Here is a 10,538-nt window from a genome sequence, read left to right as displayed (position 1 = left end):
CACATGGAGCTCCGGGTGCCCCAGGACCGCAAGGTGAACAAACTCCACCTGCTCTACTCAGCACACCTGTGCTGCTCCTGTCTCTCCTCCTTCCACTCCACTCCTTCCTTGAATGATATCCCTCCCCCCCCCTTCGGTTGTCACAAGGATGTCTCCTCGACCTTCTCCTTCCTTCTTGCTGTGCTGCGGCTGACGTCAGCACAGGAGCTGTGGGGACGAACGGCCCAGCTGGAGGAGCAGCCGCACAGGGAGGAGCTTAAAGCCAGGGGAGGGAGAGAAGGGCTTGTCTCATAGTTAAACTAGTAGCTGTAAGGAAAGAAGGAACAACAAAAATAAATTATCTACAAACGGACAACAAGGGGAGGGAAGGAAATCGCCTCTACCTTTTTTCCCCTTCCAGTGTCGCTTCTCCTTCTTCCCTTCCCTTCCCTTTCTTCTTCTCCCGTCCACCCCCTACTCGCTTCTCCTCTTCGTCTTCCTCCTCTAGTCTCTATGGATGCCCTTCCTCGTCCCGTTAACATGCTGATCGTATCCTCCTCCCTCTCCTTCTCCTCGGGTCGTTATCGTCCCTCCCGGTGCTGGAAAAACCGAACGTAGATGGCGCAGAGGATCATGCAGAGGACGATGACGGCAGCGAGGGAGAGCAGTTGCCAAACCCAGGGGGGGAGCTGAACGGAATGGTGAGGTGGTGCGGGGAGGAAGGAGGAAGGAGGGAATGTGGGAGAGCTAGTGAATGAGGAGGACGAGGATGAGGAGAAGGAGATGGAGGGGGGCGAGGATGAGGACGAGGGGGAGGGGGGCGAGGGCGAGAACGAAGACGAAGAAGAGGGCTGGTGGAAACATACCTTCCTCCCTTCGCCCTTCTGGCGGAAAGTTCCGTAAGTTTGTCTCTTTTCCTGCTGCAGACTGTGTCAGGTCGAGGAAGATCGTGCAGCAGGACATCGAAGTCACTGAGGGAGGAAACGGGAGGAGGAAGGCAGAGCAAGAGACAGGGAGAAGGACAGGACACGGAAGGGGAGGAAAAGGAAGGGAAGGGGAGGGAGGGGAGGGGAGGAGAGGGAAGGGGAAGGGAAGGGGAAGGGGAAGGGGAAAGGAAGGGATTGGGGGCTGGAGAAGGGGAGGGAAGGAGACGACGAGCGGGGAATTCCTACCTGGTTTCCTGCCTCCACGTCGACCCAGAAACCGTCCTGTGCTGTCCGCGCCTGCTGGATCTGATTGGGGAAGTCAAGGAAGTGAGCAAGCCGATCGAGCGCCTCGTCACCTGCTGCACCTCCTCCCGCTCCCGCTGCTGCCAATCCAGATACTCCTGCAGGGAGAGGGCCGTGAGCTCCTGTCTCTACATTGCCCTTCCTTCAGACCCCCTCCCGTGCTCTACTCTTCAGTCTCCCTCCCTTCCCTTGCATTCGCCCTCCTCTCCTTCTCCTTCCATCAGCTGTCCTCCTTCTCCCCTTCCTCTCCTCTATCTTTTCTTTCTCTTCTCCTTCCTCCCTCCTCCCCTCTCCTCTCCTCTCCTCTCCTCCCCTCTCCTCTCTCCTCTGCCTCCCCCCTTCTTCGATCTCCCTTGCGCTCCCTCAATGCCTCCTCCTCTTCGCAGCACCTTAGACGCGTACTTGTCGTTCCCCACCCTCAGCTCCGTCGGCACTTGGCCATGCACAGCCGACAAGGAGGGTCGTACGCTCCTGTCGTCCATCACAACCCCCGACCGCAGCAGCGACGGGTATCCTCCTGCAATCGACTCCGCCCCCGCACTCCCAGCAGCCTTGATCTGCATCGGCCAAGTCACTGATGAGTCCTCCTCCCCTCAGCTCTCGCGCACTAACCTCCCTGGTGCTCACTCGGACCAGTCGACGCGTTGAATTCATGGAGCGCAAGATGCTGTTTGGAGCTTGAGACTCCTGCTGTAGACGCTCTCCGATCTGATCGACCTCTTCAGTCCTCCCCCTCCTCCCGGCATCAAGTCGGAGGGCAGTGCACCTGTACAGCGTCGTGCTCGTCCTCCTCCACGCTGGGCATGATGAGGATGGAGACTTCGACGCCTTTCTTGTCCTTGGAGGGCCTGACATCGGCGACTCGAAGCCTCGACTTGTCTGTCCTTAAGGAGACGGCAAGATCCGCCACGACCTGCACACCTCCATTCACCAACAGGAAGCGTTGACTGCCTCCAGGTCAACCTGCTTCTCTATCATGCTCTTGTCTCCTTTCCCCGCCGTGAGATGATCCCAAGACTGCAGTAGGCCATTAAGGAACGGAGCGGAGAGGGAGGAGGAGGACGGGAAGACAGGAGGGGAAGTATTCGTTTGTCGGAGGGGAGGAATGGAGGCGAGGATAGAGAAGCAGGAAACAAGGAGGCGTTAGACTCAGGGAGGACAGGACGTTGTTGTTTACCTCTGCTATGTACAGCGTTGCTTCTACTCTGGTCCCAACGATCCCAAGCTCAGCCTCGAAGTCGTACTTCGTTGGCCTCATCGACGACTGGACCTGTACAGTCTCTCACCCCTTTTCCCTCTCCCTCTCCCTCTCCCCCTCCTCATTTCATCACTCCAGCATCCTTGTATTCCATCCCCGCCCCCCATCGCCTCAGCCCTGCCCCACATCCTCCACTCGTCTCCTTCACCTCTTCGGGAAGCTCCGGCACGTGGAAGCGCTTCTGCGCTGCGTCAGTCCCATCGATGAAGATCTGCTCGTAGATGTTGAAGATGTGCGGGGCAGCAGATCGCCGCGAGGCAGAGCTGAGGCTGCGAGCAGGCAACCATCGTCAGGCACGTCGGCACCGACCCACGTCGACAGACCTGGTCACGTCAAGGTAGTCCTGAGTGTAAGGCCTGCTCCTGCGACCCTCGCTGTCCTCGAGACCGTCTTCGGTGTCATCGCTCTTGACAGACAGCCTGTCGTGCTCGTCCAGGGACTTTCAACCGGTCAGGACGCCAGAGGGCTCAACGCATTCACTCTCGTTCACCTGAAAGGAATGTCTGGCGCTGCTCCCTCCATGCTTGTTCGACAGAGTCTGGAGCTTGCTCAACATGTCGTCGTGTTTCCCGCTCCCTCCCCCGTGAACGTCGGAGGGGTCCTGCTCTCACGCCGTCAGTGCGCTGACATGGACTGACGACGCCGGAAGAAGGGTCAACCTGGGCTGAACGCTTCTGCCTGTTCGCAAGAAGGGATAGCTTGTCCCCGGACAGCAGCTCCTTGCTGTGTTTCATGAGCTCCTCCTCTTCCCTTCCCGACATCTGCGGCAGAAGAGGCTTCCAGTGAGACCAACACCATCACACCAGCCATCTCAACTCCAACGCTTCCACCACAAAAATCTCATTCAATCCAAGGCATGATTGCATCCCCGTCAACGAGTGCAGCACTGATGAGACCTCAGGGAGAGCAGCATGTCTCCCTACTCAACGCATGCACATGTTGAGGGTTCAACCTCCCCGATCCTCACAGCTCCTCCCCCTTCCCCCCCCTCCCCCTCTCCCTCCCCAACGGCATCCCCGCGATCTTCCTATTTCCGTCATGTGACTCAGACTGTCCCTCATCTCCCCTCATACCGGGCCCGGCCCGGCCCGGGCCCGCGCCGGGCCGCCGCTCCGACAGTACGGTACCGGGCCGCCGGAACTTCCGAGCTCAACTTGGCCCAAGTTCGCAACGTGTGACTCGCCGCCATTGTCCAGTACTTTCTGGTAGCCTCTGTTGGGCCGTGGGCCGGGCCGGCGCCGCGGCCGCCCGGCCGTCACTGAGAGTCAGGCTAAGCGATGCCACGATTCAATCATGATCCGATTGACACTCACGCTCGTGACTCACTGTGAGCCCGGCGTGACGGGCCGGACACCGCCCGGGCCAACCGTACTCGGAATTCCAACCGGCGTGACTGACGCCGCTGGGGGACTCACGGCCCACGGTGCCGGGCACCGTCCCCCGTCGTGGCCGCCGGAACCCGGGGCCCGGGCGGCGCGGCCGCCGCCCCCCCGGCGGGGCCCGGGGCACTCAGTAAGTGAGAGTCACAATCATCTGTGGAGTCAACCGCCGTTGTACTGAAGCCGCTGAGGCTCCGATGCTCAGAGTAGCCTACTGGCTAGTAAGCTGCTTCAAGGGATGACAATCTACACTCAGCACTGAGTTTAACAACTGAGTAGTTACGGTTACTGTAGTACACAATGATTCAACTTGCAACCGTGAACACGACTGGCAAGTTTCCGAGTTCGGAAGTTCTATTTGGAGCCCGGCAGAGGAGCTCCGGGTAGCGGCCCGGAAGAATCACTCGCAACAAATTCAAACTTCCAGGTTCGTCGGATGAACAACAGAACCCTGAAGTACCCCCACCTGAGTCCCTGGTTGGACTGCGGAACAGCTCAGCCAGAGTCTCCAGAAGCCGCTGTTTCATCACGGACTTGGAGTCTTCTCAGAGCTATCTTTGAAATAGCACTCCACAACTTCATCAAAGCATCGACCATCACAGCGTACACAGTCTCACACTTGTAGTGCCACCGAACGCGATCAGATCCGGCCTGTCACGTGATAGTATGCTTCACACCAAAGCTCCTCCTGCGATGACCCATAAGCCTTCTCCCAGTCCTCGCTCTCGTACCCCCCCGTCCCTGAGCTCGACGTCCTCCCATCCTCTGACTGCGACTGAGACGTTGCTGAGCCCCTCCCATCCCGTTCTCTCGCCTTCCCTTCCAGCTCCATGAAGAACTCCTCCTGCAGCTTCTCCAGATCGCACAGCGACCTCTTGCGGGCGTAGGGCCACTTCTTGACGCCGAGCTTGCGGCAGGTGTTCTTGAGAGCTGTCAGGGAGATGCCGAGGATGTCGGCAGCCTCGGACTGCTTGAGGTGAAAGAGCTTGGCTATCTGGGGGAGGGAGACCTGGACGGCAGCCCTGACTTCTTCGTTGCCGAAGCTTCGCCTTGGGAAGATAGCAGCGAGGGGCTCAGTGTCGTGGGGGGCATGGGGATCAGTCATCCTCGTCAAAACGGATGGTGAAGTGGGGAGGGCTCAGTTTGTGCTCCAGCAGACAACGAAAGCAAGCAAGTGGCAGCCCTTGCTCGATGAGATGATGTGGCGAAGCGGCAGGTTTGCCTGAGCTGCTCGGCCCGGGCTGGCCTGAGTGATGAGCACAGAAGGAGGAGGAGAGCGAGGCAGTACAAAGAGGAGCGATGAAGGGGGAGGGGTCCTCAGCCGCGGAGCGATGAAGGGGGAGGGGTCCTCAGCCGCGCATTTCCAGGGGATGGAGGTACGACCAAATGAGGGCTTACACAGAAACCGTACTGTACCCGGCTACTGGCGGCGGATGGCATGGGTTAATCCTGGACTTCAGCATGTCACATGTTTTTGACAATGATGGAATACCGGACCTCGCTCGGAGCAAACTGCAAGCGGCAGCACAGCGGAAGATCCGAGGGCATCGTAATGCATATGCTCAGCACGTCCCGCCAAAGGCCTTTCTTCCCATCATCGCCAGCACTGATGGCCTCTTGCAGGACGATGCGTTGCGCTTTCTGTGGTGGCTGGCGGATCGCTCGGCGAACAAGGAAACGGCAGCGCTGGATGGTCTCTCGGCCTCGCAAGACGTCTCAGGTGATCCGACTTGCAAACGCATCCGGTCCAGGATCTTCCGTCAGCTCAAGGCCTCCCTGTCCTACGCTGCCATCATCGCGGGTGCATCCCGGTATGCGTCTCATTCCTTCGGCGGCGGCCACCGCGACATCGCTGGCATGGCCGCGCGGGGGACTTGTCCTGCGCGCCGTTAAGTGAAGGTATCAGTTAAGTTTGGGGGACAGCAGTCGGCAGGTTTAGGTTTGGTTCTCGCTGTCTTTTCTCTTCTCGCCGTTTGGCCTGTGCGACAGTGTCAGGGTCAAGCCTCCTCGACTCTCCTGATTGTCCTCGTACTGATTTTTCACTTAACTTTGAGTAAAGAATCATAGTACCCGCTCCGAGTACAGAGGCGTATTTGGTTCGAGGGGTGGTTTAGGATTCACATTGTACCCCTCATTTCTACACTCAAAGTACCATCATTTCTGGGGTTATGTTTGTTTCCTGGCTACAGGGAGGGTGGGGTGATCACCTGCATTTTTTTGCACTCTGGGTTCCGACTCTTTCCGGTGTAGTCAAGTTGCTGGCTGACTCAGCTGTGACCACCCCTCCCCACAAGAAGTCCCCCCAATCTCTTATAAATGACCCCTCCTGAAGAGATGCGCACCCTCGGGCCGGGGTGCCTCTTGGCGGGGCCCAGGGGATCCGTCCGAAGAGATCACTCAACTCTGTTGAGTAAAGGCTCCAAAGAGATCACGTTACTCTGTTGAGTACCGTCGGCGCCGACTCCGGCGGCCGCGTCACTCGCGGCGGCGGCGACTCGCCGGGCTGCTGTCCTCACCTGAGTCGCCGGGCCCCGGTGCAGTACAGATCTCAGGCTTTTTCAGTCAAAATAATAATAAAGAATATTTGTTGTGATCTTCCACGGGTTTGTATCTTGCAGCCGAAAGGGACTTTTATCATTATTACTACTGACTCAGTGAATCAAATGACATCTCGAGATCGGGAGGTCAACCGCTGCGGATCTCCCCTACACCCCCCCTGGGTCCCAGGAACCCCTCAGCCCCCCTCAGCCCCTGAAAGCCTTGGGTGAGAAAAGGCCACTAGCTTCACTACTGAGTCAAGGATAGCTGCACATACCCTACCCCAAAGCTGACCTCTAGCGAATTTTTTATTTTAAAAATCTGACCCCCTACCCCACCCAACTCAGCAGACATACCCAGTGACCCCAAGGAAAGAGTTTCGACTGCGATCTCTTCGAACGGAGTTTGACGTTATTGAACCGAACGGATGGGGTGGGTGGACCATTATTGTAGGGAAGGGGTAGGGTGGGTGCACCATTATAGCAGACAGTCGTTATGATGTGACCCTCACTTGTGATTGTTCCCGTATCACCCCTCCGTCTTACACCCCTTACCTCACCCCACCCCACCCCCCTTGGGCTCGAAAGATCAGAACTCCGGCGCCCTTGTGAAAGCCGCGACCACCCATCCGAGTATCAAGATTTTACTACACGGCGTTATTCTCAGCATCTGGACCCCTACCCCCCAGGTCTCAAACAGATTCTAGAGCGGTCGATTGAACTGCAAGGAGACATGAGTAATCCAACACCACCCAACGTTTCCTCCGGCAATAAGGGGGTACTCAACCCCCCCCCCCCCCGATGTTTCCCTGACTCCCTGAATGGAACCGGGAAGGTGGGTGGCACCATTCCCCTACTACCCCACCCCCTAGGGCAGATATCTCCAGCAGTAAAATGGGCCTTGGGTAGCCAGCTCCCTTCGTCGTGCAGCGGATTCCACAACTCCTGACGCATACTCCTGCCCAGCTCCCCCCTCCTCTCCTCGCTGCCTAGCTGGGCCGCTCCGGTTATCACATCTTGCTCTCTGGATCAAGTCTCCTCTCTGCTAGCCTAGCCTTCTCGGTATCTTGCGCGATCGCGGTATTGAGTTCATACACATACCTTCCCTTCCAACCTAGCTAGCCCTGGTGCTTTGGAAAACAGAGATTGTTCGCTACCTTCTGAAGTGAACATTTGGTCAGCTAACGGCAAACGATAGTAAGGATGACTGATCCCCATGCCCCCCACGACACTGAGCCCCTCGCTGCTATCTTCCCAAGGCGAAGCATTGGCAACGAAGAAGTCAGGACTGCCGTCCAGGTCTCCCTCCCCCAGATAGCCAAGCTCTTTCACCTCAAGCAGTCCGAGGCCGCCGACATCCTCGGCATCTCCCTGACAGCTCTCAAGAACACCTGCCGCAAGCTCGGCGTCAAGAAGTGGCCCTACGCCCGCAAGAGGTCGCTGTGCGATCTGGAGAAGCTGCAGGAGGAGTTCTTCATGGAGCTGGAAGGGAAGGCGAGAGAGCGGGATGGGAGGGGCTCAGCAACGTCTCAGTCGCAGTCAGAGGATGGGAGGACGTCGAGCTCAGGGACGGGGGGGTACGAGAGCGAGGACTGGGAGAAGGCGTATGGGTCATCGCAGGAGGAGCTTTGGTGTGAAGCATACTATCACGTGACAGGCCGGATCTGATCGCAGTTCGGTGGGACTACAAGTGTGAGACTGTGTACGCTGTGATGGTCGATGCTTTGATGAAGTTGTGGAGTGCTATGTCAAAGATAGCTCTGAGAAGACTCCAAGTCCGTGATGAAAAGCGGCTTCTGGAGACTCTGGCTGAGCTCTTCCGCAGTCCAACCAGGGACTCAGGTGGGGGTACTTCAGGGTTCCGTTGTTCATCCGACGAACCTGGAAGTTTGAATTTGTTGCGAGCGATTTTTCCGGAGCTCCCGGGGCGGCGACTCAGCCTGTGACGCGCGACGGTCTGCCGCACACGGTGCGAGACTCCGACAGGCCCTCGGAAACTTGCCCAGTGCCAGTGCGGCGGCTTGCAAGTTGAATGTAATACGATAACCGTAGCTACTGTTGTTAAACTGAGTGTAGATTGTGATTGTCATCCCTTGAAGCAGCTTACTACTAGGCTCTCAGCATCGGATGATCATGGCATGGCATCATGGGGCGAGCCGGGAGCCGCTCACCGTACTGCTTGACAGAGACTCCCCCGTGACTCTGTGACTCGGTCCCTCAGTACCCGCGGCGTGGCCCGGCCGGCGCGCCTCGTGGGGGTCACCAGGCCCGCACTCACTGTCACCGGCGTACTGGCCCGGGGGCCAAGCTGGTCACTGTCACCCGGTACGGTACCGGCCGGGCCGTACTACCGTAGGCAGTACGGTACGGTAGTCCGGCGCTGCTCCCGATTTGAGTGCCGGGCAACGACGATCATGAGGTCGACCGTACCCGGTTCCCAGTCCGGCCATAGCCGCGCGGCACTGCAGTGAGTCCGTGGTGGGAGCCTTGGCCCCGCCGCGTACTCCGAGCAGCGGACGGTCAGTGAGCCTATCCGGGAGCCGGGAGGCTGATCCTGGCACCGTCCGGGCACGGGCCCGGGTATCCGGATGCCGGATACTCACACGGATACTCGAGCGGATACCAGAGAGATTTTTCATGCGGGGGGCCAGGGGAATATGGCTGCCATGGCTGGCGATGTGGGCGAGAGGAGGAGGAGGGGAGGGAGAGAAGCTGGCATGGCTCTGCTGTCCCTTCACTTCTGCTCCCGCCCCCTTCCTCTCGCCTCTCCGGTACAGACATGCTTCCATGGCAGGAAGGAGCCTGCGGAGCTGTGCGGTAGCTCCAGGTCAAGCAAGTGAGCCGGCGAGGACGACGATTCTGATCGGGGGAGTTCCAGCGGTCCTGACCAACGATGCTCTGCGACAAGCCTTCGAGCGATCGGACGACGAGACCCAAGTGACAGTCTGCATCACCAACGAGGAGAGAAGCAGCGAGCGTCTGGACACGTTCCTATCGAAGAGGATCTCGATCCTCTCGAGGTCTTCCCTCAACCGGATGATCAAGGCCGAATGCGTCCTGGTGGACGGCAAGACCCCGAAGCCAGCGCAGAAGCTCAAGGCAGGTCAGACCGTCGTCGTCAACCTTCCTCCTCCACCTGGCAACGACATGCCGCCCGAGGACATTCCACTTGCAGTGATTCACGAGGACGAGGACGTGATTGTCATCAACAAGCAGTCCGACCTCGTCGTCCATCCTTGCCCGACAGCTCCCAATGGGACCCTTGTGAACGCGCTTGCATGGCACTTCATGCACAGGAGCAGCGGCAGCCTGTCGCAGGTCGGAGCAGAGAACGCGAGGCCGGGCATCGTCCATCGGCTGGACAGGAACACGACAGGGGTGATGGTGGCGGCCAAGACGGAGTTTGCTCACTGGAGCCTGTACGAGCAGTTTGCTCTGCGGTCCACGAGGAAGCGGTACATTGCCCTCGTGCACGGGGAGGTGGTGGAGGACAGCGGGTTGATCGACCTGCCCATCAGCCGGCATCCCTACGACCCCATCAAGTTTGCAGTGTGCGGGAAGGGGAGGGAAGGCGTCGCAGACGGGCTTCGTGGTGAGGGAGAGGTACGAGGGTTTCACGCTGGTTGAGCTGAAGCTCTTCACCGGCCGCACCCACCAGATCCGCGTTCACCTGTCGCACCTGCGGCACCCGATCGTGGGGGACGAGGTATACGGGGGCAGGAAGCTCAAGGTTGGGGACGTCGTGAAGCCGCGGGACATGGGGGAGAGGAAGCAGAGCCTGAGCTCCTCGCAGCTGCTCATCGAGCGACAGGCGCTGCACTCCTGCCTGCTGTCCTTCTCGCATCCCACCAGCGGGAAGAGGATGAGCTTCAGCGGCGCGGCGCCTGAGGACATGGCGAGAACCATTCGCCTACTCCGGGAGTTTCGGATGGTCTCGAGCGGAGGAGGAGGAGGGGGAGAAGCGGAGGTGGACCTTTCCGTCGTGTTCGGAGAGGAGGCGCTAGAGCGGGAAGAAGCAAGCTGAGGTTCACGACATCGGAGGAAGGGGAGGAGGGGGAGGCAGGCAGGCAGGCAGGCAGGCAGGCAGGCAGGCAGGTAAGGTCCCTGCTAGGGAGGAAGGGAGGCGGGAAGGCGGGTGGCAGGGAGGGGGAGGAGA

The 10,538-nt window shown here is 59.1% G+C and overlaps 4 protein-coding genes across 4 annotated transcripts; 2 read left to right on the top strand and 2 right to left on the bottom strand.

The window, feature by feature from the left end:
- Window positions 1-560: 560 nt before the first annotated feature.
- Window positions 561-4,950, bottom strand: GUITHDRAFT_99078 (hypothetical protein; the record flags this gene model as incomplete). Its single annotated transcript, XM_005842221.1, has 17 exons — window positions 561-668; window positions 846-899; window positions 1,152-1,211; window positions 1,262-1,306; window positions 1,598-1,765; window positions 1,821-1,916; window positions 1,975-2,121; window positions 2,172-2,225; window positions 2,386-2,478; window positions 2,540-2,735; window positions 2,790-2,905; window positions 2,957-3,067; window positions 3,126-3,227; window positions 3,270-3,352; window positions 4,312-4,378; window positions 4,463-4,496; window positions 4,544-4,950. The coding sequence occupies 17 exons, from the start codon at window positions 4,948-4,950 to the stop codon at window positions 561-563; spliced, it is 1,941 nt and encodes a 646-aa protein (XP_005842278.1).
- A 385-nt stretch (window positions 4,951-5,335) lies between these two features.
- GUITHDRAFT_149755 (hypothetical protein) lies at window positions 5,336-5,885 on the bottom strand (the record flags this gene model as incomplete). The annotated part of the gene is made up of 2 exons (XM_005842220.1): window positions 5,336-5,565; window positions 5,597-5,885. Coding segments are annotated over 2 exons (208 nt in total), but the record flags the coding sequence as incomplete, so codon positions are not given.
- A 1,700-nt stretch (window positions 5,886-7,585) lies between these two features.
- GUITHDRAFT_99076 (hypothetical protein) lies at window positions 7,586-8,275 on the top strand (the record flags this gene model as incomplete). Its single annotated transcript, XM_005842219.1, has 3 exons — window positions 7,586-7,992; window positions 8,040-8,161; window positions 8,208-8,275. The coding sequence occupies 3 exons, from the start codon at window positions 7,586-7,588 to the stop codon at window positions 8,273-8,275; spliced, it is 597 nt and encodes a 198-aa protein (XP_005842276.1).
- Window positions 8,276-9,048: 773 nt separating this feature from the next.
- GUITHDRAFT_156769 (hypothetical protein) lies at window positions 9,049-10,406 on the top strand (the record flags this gene model as incomplete). The annotated part of the gene is given in 4 exon segments (XM_005842218.1): window positions 9,049-9,051; window positions 9,314-9,924; window positions 9,944-10,112; window positions 10,176-10,406. The coding sequence occupies 4 exon segments, from the start codon at window positions 9,049-9,051 to the stop codon at window positions 10,404-10,406; spliced, it is 1,014 nt and encodes a 337-aa protein (XP_005842275.1).
- Window positions 10,407-10,538: the final 132 nt, after the last annotated feature.

Source organism: Guillardia theta, assembly GCF_000315625.1.
Source record: "Guillardia theta CCMP2712 unplaced genomic scaffold GUITHscaffold_1, whole genome shotgun sequence".
Classification (NCBI taxonomy): Eukaryota; class Cryptophyceae; order Pyrenomonadales; family Geminigeraceae; genus Guillardia; species Guillardia theta.
The sequence above is the reverse complement of the archived record's forward strand: the minus strand, read 5'-3'. Positions and strand labels throughout refer to the sequence as shown.